General features: G+C 41.8%; 1 protein-coding gene across 14 annotated transcripts in view; it reads right to left on the bottom strand.

Moving 5' to 3' along the window:
- Window positions 1-16,654, bottom strand: part of vps8 (VPS8 subunit of CORVET complex) — a 192,203-nt gene that overhangs the window by 154,600 nt on the left and 20,949 nt on the right. For 13 of the 14 annotated variants that reach the window (XM_077613355.1, XM_077613349.1, XM_077613362.1 and 10 more), the window contains 4 exons: window positions 12,323-12,419; window positions 11,908-11,940; window positions 9,207-9,261; window positions 1,610-1,734 (listed from right to left, as the gene is read on the bottom strand). In XM_077613355.1, coding sequence (XP_077469481.1) covers window positions 1,610-1,734; window positions 9,207-9,261; window positions 11,908-11,940; window positions 12,323-12,419 — 310 coding nt within the window. The remainder of the gene's footprint in view (window positions 1-1,609; window positions 1,735-9,206; window positions 9,262-11,907; window positions 11,941-12,322; window positions 12,420-16,654) is intronic. The other variant, XM_077613357.1, reaches the window with a different exon arrangement.

Genomic DNA, 16,654 nt, shown 5'->3' with positions numbered 1-16,654 from the left:
CCAGAAACAATTGAACAGACAAGTTTTGTTCTTTTAGGAGTTTCCCCCAAAAAATATTAAACCTATAATAACCCTATTTTGTACAAGCCTAAAAATGCATAATGAAGAAAAAAAACTATATTTAATAAATACACTTTATAATTGTACTTGTATTTTTGTATAGGCGAGAAAACATGTACAGTGGTACGTCTACATACGAGCAGCTCTACCTACGAGATGCTCGAGATACGAGGAAAATTTCGAACAAATAATTAGCTCCAGATACGAGAAAAATTTTGAGATACGAGAAAGCCAGGTGGCCATGACATGAGAGGCTGTTTATCATTGCAACTCTCTCTTTGTAATGCCATCATCATAGGCGCCGTTCAAAGCCGTTGCGACCGGGGGCACTGCTGGCTCCCCCGATGTTCTCACGAGCAGCGGAGCGATCGCTAATACAGGGAGTATCATAGTGCCTCTCGTTCGCTGCTCGCGGGAACGTCGGGGGCGCTGGCTCGCAGCTCCCTCCCTGCGACATCTCTGGACGCAACTCTCTCTTTGTAATGCCATCATCATAGGCGCCGTTCAAAGCAGTTGCGACCGGGGATGCTGCGGGGGTGGAGCTGCGAGCCCCTCTGATGTTCCCGTGAGCAGCGGCGTGACCGGACGTTTCGTCGAAAGACGTTTGGTCCCCGAACGTTTGGTCCCCGGACGTTTGGTCCACCAGACGTTTGGTAGAACGGACGGGCCGTCGACCGGACGTTTGGTCGCCGGGTTTGCTCGCTGTCAAATTATGAGCGAGAGAGACAGAGAGTTTACTGTTGAAAGCGAGCAACCAGGTAATCTCTCGCTCTCAAAATTATAATCATGAGAGAGAGAGAGAGAGAGAGAGTCCGTTCTACCAAACGTCCGGTCGACGCCCCGTCCGTACTACCAAACGTCCGGTCGACCAAACGTCCGGGGACCAAACATCCGGGGACCAAACATCCGGGGACCAAACATCCGGGGACCAAACGTCTTTCGACAAAACGTCCGAGTGCCGAGCAGCGGAGCGATCGCCAATACAAGACTACTTCTCGTTGGCAAGTGGTCGTGCGTTAGCCTATTGTGAGGACATTTGTGTGCATCATTTTCGGAATATTTTGAAGGGAATACGACAGCAAACAGCCCATCGATAGCGAATGTGAGGGTGGAGGCGTGGCAAACAGCTAACCCGGCCAGAAGGTATAAAAATGTAAAACAAAATTAGAATTCAGTTTTGTTACATTAAATGTATGTTTGAGTGCGTCTGTATATATTAATCCAAGTTAATTTAAATTTGTTTGTTCGGTTACGAGTGCGTTGTCGTGGAAAACAGACATTCCATCTTGGAAGACAATTAAAAATATAATGTGGCAAGATACGTGCCAATCTCAGTTCTGTGATCCTTCAACACTTCAAGGCTTCAAAACATTAAAATACAGTTTAAGGCTTTTAATATCTTTGTTAATATATGGGTATGTTAATGATTGATAAAGTTCACTGACAAATATTAAGGCCTAGAAAATGTGTGCACGCTTGCTTACAAGAGAATGGGAGAGTACATTTTGTAACTCTGTTCCCAAAATAAAAGCCCTAAATGATAAAGTACCTGTCCTTTCGCAAACCCACAAAGAAGTCTTGAACTGTCATTGTTGATGCTGAGGGCAGAGATTGCACCAAACTCTGCACCAGTTGATTTTGTTCCAAGAATGAGCCTTAATGCTTGGTTGTTATCTGAAGAGGACATATAGGGATGACATTCTCATAAAAGTCATGGTCATATGCACTGTTCCCTCTAAGCTGCGCGCGTGCGCAATTGCGCACTACTCTCGTCTTCTCTGCGCAGCAGCAAACCTATGGCGCGCAGTAAAAAAAAAAAAACAGATTGTTTTTTTTTTTTTTTTTTTTTTTTTAGCCCTTTCTTCATGATGGCGCCGTTTAAGCGGCAGCCAGTGGCAGTAGCTCTGTCCACTTATGTTTTTCGTGTTTTACAGCATGTTTTACATGAAAAATTAGAGGGAACATTGACATGCACCTGCTTGTGGCAGGTGTGATACTGGTGTGCCCATAGCGAGCAATGATGATGTCGTGACCGGATGATTCGCCTAAAGACGTTTCGCCGACGGACGTTTGACAGACGGACAGGTCTCAGAATTAACGTTCGTTCAAACAGCGTTTAATGATTAAAAAACAAATACTAGTATTTGTATTTAATCATTAAACGCTGTTTTCAGCTGGATTTGACCGAATTTGAGAGCATTTTGAGCCGTTTGGCGAATGGACGTATATGGACATTTTTTTGCCTCCATTGCGACATCATCGCGACATTTTACCGAGGAATTGACTTCCCTGGGCTCGGTTCTAATGTCCAAAGAGCTCCAGTATTTGTATTTAATCATTAAACGCTGTTTTCGGCTGGATTTGACCGAATTTGAGAGCATTTTGAGCCGTTTGGCGAATGGACGTATATAGACGTTTTTTTGCCTCCATCGCGATATCATCACGACATTTTACCGAGGAATTCACTTCCCTGGGCTCGGTTCTAATGTCCAAAGAGCTCCAGTATTTGTATTTAATCATTAAATGCTGTTTTAGGATGGATTTGACCCGATTGCTGTCATTTTACGGCTCGGTTCTGCTACATCTGCCCGCCCAAGAGTGCTTATTCCCGGACTGCCATGCCCGCCCAAGAGTGCTTATTCCCGGGCTGCCATTGATGGTAGACTAACATTGATTTTTACTATAATTTGGACAACACCGGCGGCGGGCCGGATTAAAAATCCTAACGGGCCGTATATGGCCCGCGGGCCGAGGTTGAAAAACGTGTACATACACGATCCGGGGGCGGGGCGAGCGCGCGAATCCCGTTTCGGCGAAACCTCCGTTCGGCCGAATGAACGTTCGGCGGAACGTCCATTCGGCGACCTGCCCGTCTCTCAAACGTCCGTCGGCGAAACGTCTTTAGGCGAATCATCCGAGTACCGATGATGTCGCTCACACTGGTACTCAGTGCGCTCAGGGAGTTTGACTTTCTGCTCAGACCAACGAAAAATTAGAGGGAACATTGGTCATATGGCATATATTTTAACAAGAAAATGTTTCAATACACTTGAAGTCTATTAACTCTAGAAGAAGAATGACAGGTGGATTTTTTCGTGTGCGGTCGATTGGTCGCCGGTCTTTTGGTCGCCGGTCTTTTGGTCACGGTCTTTAGGTCAACAGTCGATGGCAGCAGCTGATGTGTTAAATGAGTGCTCTTATTTCTCCTAGAGAGAATAAAGGTTGCTAGAATTTTTAAGTTTTACTGCTTCAATAAAAACACCATCTGTGAATTTGCTTTGTCTTCTTTTTAATAAATTAATTTTACTTATTGCCTTTTATTTTAATGTCAAAGTTCCGGGCTAAAAGTATACTAATACAGACGCTCCCCTACTTACGAACGAGTTAGGTTCCGAGCGATTGTTCATAAGTTGAATTTGTTCGTAAGTTGTTTCAGTGCTATATTTTGTATTATAATATATGTTTAAGGCCTATATAAGTATATTGAAGGTTTATATAAGTGCATTTGTATGTTTAAGGCTAGTATAAGTAACCTGCATTGGTTTGTACTAAAAAAAACATTTAACTAACGATCGTCGAACGATTCAAGTTGTATGCCCGTGCAACGCTCACCATTTTCTCACCCGCATCAAGCTTCTTTATTATTGCCTCTTCCTTACACTACCACCCTCACCAGAAGCATTTTGCTTTTCACCAACCATGTTGAATAATGGATGCACGAGATATTGAATGATAAAAATGTTCTTTGCGCACTGGAGATACGTTCACGCACTTATGCACTGCAACGAACTGGGCAGAGGAAGGTGGATGCTGGGTGAGCTGAGCTCTCACAGTATTAGCGGCGGAAAGAAGCACTACAAGAAGTAGCCGAAAGAAGCCAGGCTCACAGAACAAAGAAACTTGTAAAAACATTAAAGTAAAAAGTATGAAGTACAAAGTAAAGTAAAGAGGAATGTATTAAGAAATATTAAAATGTAATTTAAAAAAAGATAGAAGGGCTGTAAAACACGAACAACATAAGAATATACAGAGCTACTGTCACTGACTTCCACGTGACGGCACCATCTTGGAAAAAAAAAAGGAAAAAAAACTATGCGCAGACATGTTCGTATGTACCGTTGTTCGTAACTCGAATGTTCGTAAGTAGGGGAGCATCTGTACTTTTATTTGTTTGATAAAAATGACCATCTAATCTAAAGTATTTCAACATTGCAAGTTCTCCTAGAGAGAATGAAGGTTCATTGGACTGCTTCAATAAAAACACCATCTGTGAATTTGCTTTGTTTCTTTTTAGAAAATTGACAGTAGATGGCAGCAGCCGATCATTTGGGCGACCAAACCGCGACCAAAAGACCGGTGACAAAAAAGACCGGCGACCAAACTTCCGGGCGACCTAAAGACCGCGACCAAAAGACCAGCGACCAAAAGACCGGCGACCAATCGACCCTGCACCATTTTTTTCAGTTAAAGTAAGAATTTATATAGATTTCATTATTATACAGTAGTGTTTTCCAACCACTGTGTCGAGAGATGGTCAGCTGTGCTGTGGAAAAATAGCTTCTAAGAAATCATCTATATTGTGATTTCTGGAGAAAAAAATGTTATAATACAAAATTAAAGTCCTTTTCTATTGCATATTTTTATGTTAAGTCAAACAGTATTTATTTGGTTCCAATGGCTATGTGAACACAAACTGCTTTTAGCATAATCTTCGGAAAAAGTTGTAACATTAAAAGAAGATTAAAACCATTATATTATTTTTATGTCACGAGCACTGGAAGTTGGCGGCCCGATGGAACGAGTGGTTAGCGCGTAGGCCTCACAGCTCTGGGGTCCTGGGTTCAAATCTGGTTCATATCCATCTGTGTGGAACTTGCAAGTTCTCCCTGGGCCTGCGTGGGTTTTCTCCGGATACTCCGGTTTCCTCCCACATTCTAAAAACATGCATTGTAGGCTGATTGGACACTAAATTGTCCCTTGGTATGCGTGTGAGTGTGAATGGTTGTCCGTCTCCTTGTGCCCTGCGATCGGCTGGCCACCAATTCAGGGTGTCCCCTGCCTCTGGCCTGGAGTTAGCTGGGATAGGCTCCAGCACCCCTCGCAACCCTAATGAGGATTAAGCGGTTCAGAAAATGAGATGGGATGAGAACTGGAAGTTGGCGGCATATGGTGTGAAGCATAAGAAATTGAAATACGTGTTTTGTGCTTATTTGATTCCTGTTTATATTTTTATTATAGGCTACAGAATTTTAAATTTTAAGACATTCAGCTGGTTGTGTGCCCTCAGATTTTTTCAATGCAAAAAGTGTGCCTCAACTCAAAAAGGGTTTTGAAAACTGGTATATTGCACTACAACCTTTAAACTGTGTATGTTCACTGTCATACATCTGCAGTAGTGGCTTTACCATTTACCTTCACCATTACCACTCATCTTTCAAAAATCTGACATTCAGTTCAATGATACCCAACCAAACTAGTACTTCAAACCAACTGCCTCCTACCTACCACTTGTCTCAGAGGGGCCACTTAAGAATTGTAATGCACTTTGTGACCCGGATTTGAACCCAGAACCCCAGGCCTGTGAGGCCGTTGCGCTAACCACTTGCGCCAACGGGCCGCCGCAATTACCAAAGAGCAAGATAAAAAGTTGCAGTGTTAAGTCTGAAGTAAAAGTCAGAGAGAAAATTACCTATACAGTTGTGGTCAAAAGTTTACATACACTTGTGAAGAACATAATGTCATGGCTCTCTTGAGTTTCCAGTTATTTCTACAACTCTGATTTTTCTCTGATATAGTGATTGGAGCAGATACTTCTTTGTCACAAAAAATATTCATGAAGTTTGGTTCTTTTATGACACTATTATGGGTGAACAGAAAGTGATCAAATCTGCCGGGTCAAAAATATATATACAGCAGCGCTAATATTTGGTAACATGTCCCTTGGCCATTTTCACTTCAATTAGGCGCTTTTGGTAGCCATCCACAAGCTTCTGGCAAGCTTCTGGTTGAATCTTTGACCACTCCTCGTGACAGAATTGGTGCAGTTCAGTCAAATTTGATGGCTTTCTGACATGGACTTGTTTCTTCAGCATTGTCCACAAGTTCTCAATGAGGTTTAAGTCAGGACTTTGGGAAGGCCATTCGAAAACCTTAATTCTAGCCTGATTTAGCCATTCCATTACCACTTTTGATGTGTGTTTGGGGTCATTGTCCTATTGGAACACCCAACTGCGCCCAAGACCCAATCTTCGGGCTGATGACTTTAGGTTATCTTGAAGAATTTGAAGGTAATCCTCCTTCTTCATGATCCCATTTACTCTCTGTAAAGCACCAATTCCATTGGCAGCAAAACAGCCCAACAGCATAATACCACCACCACCGTGCTTGACGGTAGGCATAGTGTACTTGGGGTTAAAGGCCTTACCTTTTCTCCTCCAAACATATTGCTGGGCATTGTGGCCCAACAGCTCGATTTTTGTTTCGTCTGACCACAGAACTTTCCTCCAGAAGGTCTTATCTTTGTCCATGTGATCAGCAGCAAACTTCAGTCGAGCCTTAAGTTGCCGCTTTTCGAGCAAGGGCTTCCTTCTTCCACGGCAGCCTCTCAGTCCATGGAGATGCAAAACACGCTTGACTGTGGACACTGACACCTGTGTTCCAGCAGCCTCTAATTCTTGGCAGATCTGCTTTTTGGCGATTCTCGGTTGAATCTTCAACCTCCTGACCAATTTTCTCTCAGCAGCAGGTGATAGCTTGCGTTTTCTTCCTGATCGTGGCAGTGACAAAACAGTGCCATGCACTTTATACTTACAAACAATTGTTTGCACTGTTGCTCTTGGGACCTGCAGCTGCTTTGAAATGGCTCCAAGTGACTTTCCTGACTTGTTCAAGTCAAGGATTTCCTTTGACTTACCCATTGTAGCGTTTGTTGGCATTATAATCACTCACAAGAAGTTAAGAAGCCATGCGATGAAGCTCATTTCACTGACACAACTTTCTAAGTCACCAAAATTGCTAATTTGTGTTCCTGTATGTATATTTTTGACCCAGCAGATTTGATCACTTTTTCTGTTAACCCATAATAAAGTCATAAAAGAACCAAACTCCATGAATGTTTTTTGTTACAAAGAAGTATCTGTTCCAATCACTCTACCAGAGAAAAAGCAGAGTTGTAGAAATAACTGGAAACTCAAGAGAGCCATGACATTATGTACTTCACAAGTGTATGTAAACTTTTGACCACAACTGTATATATGAACACCTATGGCTCCGCTGTCCGGCCTTAATGACCGAACGCTACCATCGCAGCCTGGGCAACTCCCTGGATGAACTAATCCGCGTTCCAGTGGCAGCTCTAGCGCTGCTGAGGGTAATCCTCAGGCGCCTGAGATGAAAAAGAAGAAGAAGAGCAACAGTGCAAACAATTGTTTGTATCTCCATGGACTGAGAGGCTGCCGTGCAAGAAAGAGGCCCTTGCTCCAAAAGCAGCACCTTAAGGCTCAAATGAAGTTTGCTGCTGATCACATGGACAAAGATGCCTTCTGGAGGAAAGTTCTGTGGTCAGACAAAACAAAAATCGAGCTGGTTGGCCACAATGCCCAGCAATATGTTTGGAGGAGAAAAGGTGAGGCCTTTAACCCCAAGTACACCATGCTTATCGTCAAGCACGGTGGTGGTAGTATTATGCCTTGTGGCTGTTTTGCTGCCAATGGAACTAGTGCTTTACAGAGTAAATGGGATAATGAAGGAGGATTACCTTCAAATTCTTCAAGGTAACCTAAAGTCATCAGCCCGAAGATTGGGTCTTGGGCGCAGTTGGGTGTTCCAACAGGACAATGACCCCAAACACACATCAAAAGTGGTAATGGAATGGCTAAATCAGGCAAGAAATAAGGTTTTCGAATGGCCTTCCCAAAGTCCTGACTTAAACCCCATTGAGAACTTGTGGACAATGCTGAAGAAACAAGTCCATGTCAGAAAGCCATCAAATTTAACTGAACTGCACCAATTCTGTCAAGAGGAGTGGTCAAAGATTCAACCAGAAGCTTGCCAGAAGCTTGTGGATGGCTACCAAAAGCGCCTAATTGAAGTGAAAATGGCCAAGGGACATGTTACCAAATACAATTAGCCCTGTTGTATGTATAGTTTTGACCCAGCAGATTTGATCACTTTTTTTTGTTCACCCATAATAAAGTCATAAAATAACCAAACTTCATGAATGTTTTTGTGACAAAGAAATATCTGTTCCAATCACTCTATCAGAGAAAAATCTGAGTTGTAGAAATAACTGGAAACTCAAGAGAGCCATGACATTATGTTCTTCACAAGTGTATGTAAACTTTTGACCACAACTGTATGTATCTCTCTCTCTCTATGTATGTATAGCCGAGTATGTAGCATGTCGACATCACAGTTCTAGGGTAGAGGCAGACCTGCCAACTTCTCCGGAATTTACGGAGTTTGCCCGGACAAGTAACAGAAACTTCCGGGACTCCGGACAACCTGCGTCAGATCCAGAAATAAATAAAAAATTGTCACTAAATTTTTTTTTAAGCAACCTTTTTGGAAAAGTACTATATTTCCAACTTAAATGCCTCGAAATTCACACCATCGCTACTTACTTCAGCATTTGATTCAACTGCACTGCAAACCGGTTGAATTCGGTAACACGTGCATTGTGAATCATCTGAATTACAAGTTCTGACAAATGATTCGTCTTGTGCGACTTCAGCGTGGCAATCGATTCGGAATCAATTGCATAGGTAGCCTCTATCGCTTTAACATTTTAGTTTTCATTTTTTTCATAAGAGTAAGTATTATTAAGGCCTACCAGTCTTTTGTTTTGAAACAAATCCTATCATTTCCGGGGTTGTTCTAACGGATATATATATATATATATCAGCAACACGCTTATTTATATACTTATTCATGTATTTATTTATTAACTTACTTATTACCTATCTATTTATGTCTAAAGTGCATTTCCTATTTCTGCATCCTCACCCTCTTGCTACTGTGACAACGAAATTTCCCGAATACGGGATGAATAAAGTTATCTAATATATCGTCAAGGTGCCTTGACGACCATAATTCCTAATTAGAATTTCTTTTAAAGATTATATCCAAAAGAACTATATTTGGCTTACCAAAGACCAAGGCCAGACCATGAGATGTTCCCACAACAATCACACCAGCAACTGTCTGAAGACAAGATACAAAATAGATAAAGAGGGTATTGATCTTAAGTGACACTGCATCAAAGTATGATAAGAAAAAAAAAGCTATAAAAAAAAAAATCAAGCCAAATGAGACGTCCTTTTTAACTACGTTGTTGTCATTTTACCGACCCAAATACAGTGGTCCCTCGTTTCTTGTGGGAGTTACGTTTGAAAAATAAAATAGCTAATATACGTAGCCAGTGTCAGAAGAACCGCATTAGTTGAATATTTGTAACTGTAGATCAGTGGTTCTTAACCTTGTTGGAGCTACCGAACCCCACCGGTTTCATATGCGCATTGTACGAACCCCACCAGTTTCATATGCGTACTCACCGAACACTACTTTAGTGTAAAGTAAAATATATTCCTTGCAGCACTGATAGGCCAAGCAATGTCATGTCTGCAGCCAGTGATGGTCAAGCGGGGCATGTTATCATGAATAGACATGATGAGTTAATGTGTGTTGACCTCCGTGGCAGATGCTCCACCAAACCCCTGAGACCGACTCACCGAACCCCTGGGGTTCGATTGAACCCAGGTTAAGAACCACTGCTCTAGATAAATTATTTTTTCTTCATCAAAGACTTACCACAGAATGTCATCTACATAACATTCTGTACATTCAAAACATGTACTGTAGACAGCGCTGTAGCTGCCGTAGTTTGCAATTTAACATGGCCAACAGAACGTGTAAGAGCCGGAAGGTTAGTACGGGTGTAACAGGTAGCGTACTGATAAGGGTCTTTGTAGCTTAAGGACTGCAATGCAAGCCACAGGCAGTGATTGCAAGCATGTGACTGTGTGCTGTTATCCACCTCGTATGTTGGGAAAAAAATTGGGGTTCTACGACAGACACCTCCGCTCTTGTAGTCTTTGGCAGTTTTAAGATGAATGCTGATTGAATTGAAATGAAGTGATTTTTTTTCTAATTTACCTGGAAAACGTATAAAAAAGGGATGCTTATCAAATATTAAGAGGCTGATGTATGTATAACAGGCGACCCGGCGACTGAGTGGTTAGAGTGATGGCCTCACAGTTCTGGGGTCCTGGGTTCAAATCCAGGTCGGTCTGTGTGGAGTTTGCATGTTCGGGGACTGCGCGGGTTTTCCCTGGGTACTCCGGTTTCCTCCCACATAACAAAAGCATGCATGGTAGGATGGTTGGGCAATCTAAATTGCCCCTAGGTATGAGTGTGGGCGTGAATGGTTGTTTGTCCCCTTGTGCCCTACAATTGGCTGGTCACCAACTCAGGGTGTCCCCCGCCTTGTGCCCGAATTTCAGCTGGGATAGGCTTTAGCACCCCCTGCAACCCTAGTGAGGATAAACCGGTTCAAAAAATGAATGAATGAATGTATGTATAACAGAGCAAGACTTGGGCAGGGCTCTGGAGCCACTTATCTATTTCAGGCTGAACAAGCCCGCTCCGCTCTGCTGACCTCACTTGGACTACATACAGTAATACTTCGACATACGAGTGCCCCGACATACGAACAATTTGAGATACTAGTAAAATTTTGGGCAAGTATTTATCTTGAGATACGAAACAAATTTTGATATACGAGCAGACAGCGGACGCGAGAGGCTGCTCATAAGAACATCATGGGCACTGTCTCTCTCCCCACAACTCCCTCGTGTAATGTCTCTCTGGTCGCAACTCACTCGTGTAATGTCTCTGTGAGCACTGGGCGGAGCGTTGCATTTTTTCAGTGGTTTTTTTTTCGTTAGTCAGTGCGAATGGCGTATATACTACTTCTCGTTGGCAAGTGGTCGTGCGTTATCCTATTGTGAGGACATTTGTGTGCATCATTTTGGGAATATTTTGAAGGGAAGACAAAAGCAAACAGCTCTCGTCTGAAAGTCAGGGTGGAGGCTGTGCAAATAGAGCCAACCCGGGAGATGAATGGTATCAAAATTTAAAACAAAATTAGAATTAGGTTTAGTGTAAGGTTAGATTAAACTTATTTTTGAGTGTGTCTGCATCGTAATCCAAGTTCATTTAAATTTGTTTATGTTATGTTACGAGCGCGTTGCCGTGCAAAGTCTCCCCACCTCTGTCCCCCCCTCTACCCTCCGCGAAATCCGTCTAATTTTAGTTCTAATAAACACATTTTAGTATACTTTTAAACCACTAGTTATTTGTTTCTTTGTTAATGAATGGCGAATTAGAACAAATAAAAATGTTTTTCCAATCCAATATCCTGTTTTTGGTGTTTTTTCAGAGGGTTGGAACGAAGTAATTTGATTTTAGTTCATGTCTATGGGAAACGTTCGTTTGAGTTACGAGAAAATCGACATACGAGCTCAGTCCCGGAACGAATTAAGCTCGTATCTCAAGGTACCACTGTATTTATTTAATTCTTATTTATTGATTGTTTATGTATGTTTGTTGTTGTTATTTGTGCAGTGTGGTGAAATATTTAAATCACATTATACTATGATGTCAATAAAAGCATTCAAATCAATTCAATTCAATTCTTGAAAATGTTAACATGTCTGAAGAGATTTAGGAAACCAAAAATTAAATCACTTTACCTTTTATAAGGTGGACATTATTTGTTCTAAATATACTGGGGCGCAGTAATTTAGAACCCCTGTTAAAAATTATCTTCCATGTTAAATCAATACTCACTATAGCAGTTGGAAGTCCAGCATCAACTTTGTCCTGTGGAAAGATACAAATGCTAAAGTCAACCTTTGTTCTACTGTATAATGTCATGTTTGACAAAACTTCATGAAACTCTTAATTGATTTAATAAAATTTTGATTCCCCACAACCTTCTAAGCCAAATGGCAGGAGACACAAAATACAAAAAGAAAACAAAAGTTTGCTGACCATTTTGACTTCAATGACATTCATACCTTCAATTTTTTTTTAAATTATTTTAAACAAAACTGGACTGAAACTGAAACCATACTAACATTAAAAGTATAGCAACACTTACATTGTATAACCTTTATTGGTACATGTCTTTAAGTTGTATATGATTGTAGAAATACAGTTTCTTTTTTCAGATGAGTGATGTGTGTGTGTGCTTAAGTATTACAGCAGCCGAGACGATCTGTGCAGAGATGCCCTGAAGTAAGTTGTGTTGAAGAACTGATCCATGAACTTCCCCTTTGAATTCCACTCCCTTCTTCTTCCTTAAAACATTAACATTTCAACATGCACAATTTTAGCATAAACATTTTTGAAGAAAAAAACCCAATGTGTAACATTTACCGTATTTACTCGCATATAAGCCGCTTTTGTCAGACAAAAAAATGACCGAATCGGGGGTACGGCTTATATGCACATAAAAATACGACATGCACGAAACTGCAAGTTGACGACGCCAAGGCACGATGATGTCATGACGCAAGACAATGCAGCTGATACGGTCATTTATTTCAAAATAGAGAAATGATAAACAGATAAAATGCAAAACAAAATTTATTTTGACATCTATGAATGAAATTCAAGAAAAAAAACACGTATCGTGCATAAAACGTTAAAAAAATGTCACTACTCCCTCGAGGCACAGCCATCTTACCTCGGTCGGGGCGCGGGGATCTTACCTAGTGCACTGCCGTCTAAACCTAGTTAAATGTGCTCTGACTGGCCAGACGTGAGTAGCCATGATTTTGAAATAAAAGAAAATTCCACTTTGATTTTTTTTCGTTTTATTTCATGTTCGAAAGTGACAACTATTCGAGTAATATGAATCATCATCGAGAGAATTGAGATATTTTGACATTAGAAGCAATATGCCTCCTATAACATCTTAAACTTAAAACATGAAAAGAAAATTGTCATTTATGTAATTAGAAAGTATTAGATTTTAATCAAGATAGACTTAAAGTGGGGCAAATAAGTATTTAGTCAACCACCAATATTGCAAGTTCTCCTACTTGAAAAGATTAGAGGCCTCTACACGCCAACATGGGTAAACCTCAACCATGAGAGACAGAATGTGGAGGGAAAAAAAACAGATAATCACATTGTTGATTTTTTAAGAATGTATTTCCAAATTAGAGTGGGAAATAAGTATTTGGTCAGCTACAAACAAGCAAGATTTCTGTCTGTCAAAGAGGTCTAAATTCTAACGAGGTTTAACGACATCTCCACTCGTTACATGTATTAATAGCATCTGTTTTAACTCATTATCGGAATAAAAGACACCTGTGAAGCATGGGGGTGGAAACATCATGCTTTGGGGCTGTTTTTCTGCAAAGGGACCAGGACGACTGATCTGTGTAAAGGAAAGAATGAATGGGGCCATGTATCGAGAGATTTTGAGTGAAAATCTCCTTCCATCAGCAAGGACATTGAAGATGAGACGTGGCTGGGTCTTTCAGCAAGACAATGATCCCAAACACACATCCAGGGCAACAAAGGAGTGGCTTTGTAAGAAGCATTTCAAGGTCCTGAAGTGGCCTAGCCAGTCTCCAGATCTCAACCCCATAGAAAATCTGTGGAGGGAGTTGAAAGTCCGCGTTGCCCAATGACAGCCCCAAAACAGCACTGCTCTAGAGGAGATCTGCACGGAGGAATGAGCCAAAATACCAGCAACAGTGTGTGAAAAGCTTGTGAAGAGTTACAGAAAATGTTTGCCCTCCATTATTGTCAACAAAGGGTACATAAAGTATTGGGATGAACTTTTAGTATTGACCAAATACAGACGCTCCTCTACTACTTACGAACGAGTTAGGTTCCGAGCGATTGTTCATAAGTTGAATTTGTTTGTAAGTTGATTCAGTGCTATATTTTGTATTATAATTTATGTTTAAGGCCTATATAAGTATATTGAAGGTTTATATAAGTGCATTTGTATGTTTAAGGCTTGTATATGTAACACGCATTGGTTTGTACTGAAAAAAACATTTAATAAAATGGAGAGAATATGTACAGTACTGTATAGAGAGAGATTTATGTACAGTGGTACCTCGTCATACGACCGCTCATCATACAAAATGCTCGTCTTACGGGGGAAATTTCGATCGAATAATTCGCCCGTGATGCGGTCAAAATTTCGTGATGCGACCAAGCCAGGTGGACATGGCATTTTTGTTTTGCATATCTTTCGTGTATAACAATATTTACAAGCACCGGATGAGTTATTCAGACCAGGAAACGCACAACGCGCATGCGCGGGGAAAAGAGGGCTTTCTGGGTAATGAAGTATACTCGTGCACAGCTCAGCTGCTGCATTTCCTGTTATTTTTATCTAATACGAGGAGTATTATATTACTTCTCGTTGGCTGCTCATATGAACATCGGGGACACTGGCTCGCAACAGCATCCCCGGTAGCAACTCTATCATGGGTGCCGTTCGAGGGGATGCGAACACAGATGCTACAAGCTAAAAGGAGCCGCTAGCCAGCGCCCCCGAAGCTCCCATGAGCAGCGGGGCGATCGCTGATAAAAGACTCTGCTCGTTGGCTGCTCATAAGAACATCGGGGGCACTGGCTCGCAACAGCATCCCCGGTAGCAACTCTATCATAGGCGCCATTCGAGGGGATGCGAACACAGATGCTACAAGCTAAAAGGAGCCGCTAGCCAGCGCCCCCGAAGCTCCCATGAGCAGCGGCGCGATCGCTGATAAAAGACTGCTGCTCGTTGGCAAGCGGTCGTGCGTTATCCGATTGTGAGGAAATTTGTGTGCATCATTTTCGGAATATTTTGAAGGGAATAGTACGACAGCAAACAGCCCATCGATAGCGAACGTGAGGGTGGAGTGTTTGTTCCGTTTACGAGTGCGTTGTGTGGAAAAAAAACCCACAGTTTTCTTCTTTTTTTCATCATAAATGATGCGGTAGCACTGTATGGCATCATTCAATTGATTTGCAAACTTTGTGCAACGTTCAAAATTTGGGTCCTGCTGCTCGATCTTTCTGTTTATAAATGTACTGACCGTTGAACGATTCAAGTTGTATATGTGCAACGCTCACCACTCTCACGCGCATCAAGCTTCGTTATTATTGCCACTCGTTTCAAATGAAATGGCTTGCCTCTTCCTTGTAACTCCCTCAATAGAAGCCTTTCGCTTTTTACCAACCATATTCAATAATGGATGCACGAGATATTTAATGATACAAATGAAAAAGGTTCTTTGCGCACTGGAGATACGTTCACGCACTTCCACATTCCAACGAACAGACAGAAGAAGAAGGTAGATGCTGGGTGAGCTGAACTCTCACAGTGCCAGGCGTCGGTATTAGCGGCGGAAAGAAGTACTAGGAAAAAAATACAAAATCGAACTTAAGAACATTTTTCGACATAAACGCAATTTGCAGACATGTTCGTGTGTACCGTTGTTCGTAAGTCGTATGTTCGTAAGTAGGGGAGCGTCTGTACTTATTTTCCACCATGATTTGCAAATAAATTCTTTAAAAATCAAACAATGTGATTTTCTGGGGGGGTTCCACATTCTGTCTCTCATGGTTGAGGTTTGTCTGTTTCTCTCTCTCTGTCTCTCTCTTTTGCTCTCCCTCTCTGTGTCTGTGTCTGTCTCTCTCTCAGTCTGTCTCTGTCTCTGCCTCTGTCTCTGTCTCTGCCTCTGCCTCTGTCTCTGTCTCTCTGCGTCTGTCTCTCTCTCTCCCTCTCTGTGTCTGTCTGTATCTCTCTCTGTGTCTGCCTCTCACTCTCTCTGTCTCTCACTCTACCTCTCTCTCTACCTGTCTCTACCTGTCTCTACCTGTCTCTACCTGTCTCTACCTGTCTCTACCTGTCTCTCTGTCTCTCTCTGTCTCTCTCTCTGTCTCTCTCTCTGTCTCTCTCTGTCTCTCGCTGTCTCTCGCTGTCTCTCTCTCTCTCTGTCTCTTTCTGTCTCTCTCTGTCTCTTTCTGTCTCTCTCTGTCTCGCTCTCTCTGTCTGTCTCTTGAGCAAATTGTACGATAAACAGGAGGGAAATGTTGAGTTTATTATCATCATATGTATCAATTATTAGTGTTATCCTACATTTGCTACCATATATGAATGTTTTAATAGCGGTGAAGTACGCATAAAGTATCCTTTCGCTTGCTATGAACTTTCTGAGAGGACGGTGAACTTTGGGCCACTTTGACAACTCCTGAAAGGATGGAGAAGGAATTTCAACATTCTTGGAGGCCATCTTGGATCAAGGACAAACAATTCCGGCAAATGCTGTGATTTCAACGATTGTTTACGCCAAAAAGACTGAGACTTTACACATACACACTATTTTTCTGTAATGGACACACCTATTCTTCCACAATAAAAGGTAACTCAGCGCGCAAGCATTTTGGAAAAAAAGGAAAACAGAACCAGGCAGTTTTTTCCCCTCAACAGAACAAGTTTGCGTCATCTTTTCTTATGCTTTCACAAAATGTCAAATTGGCAAACATGACAGTGGGGAACATGTGACTCTTGACCTGC

The sequence above is a fragment of the Stigmatopora argus genome, chromosome 11, assembly GCF_051989625.1.
Source record: "Stigmatopora argus isolate UIUO_Sarg chromosome 11, RoL_Sarg_1.0, whole genome shotgun sequence".
Classification (NCBI taxonomy): Eukaryota; Metazoa; Chordata; class Actinopteri; order Syngnathiformes; family Syngnathidae; genus Stigmatopora; species Stigmatopora argus.
This window is presented reverse-complemented; position numbering and strand designations above follow the sequence as displayed.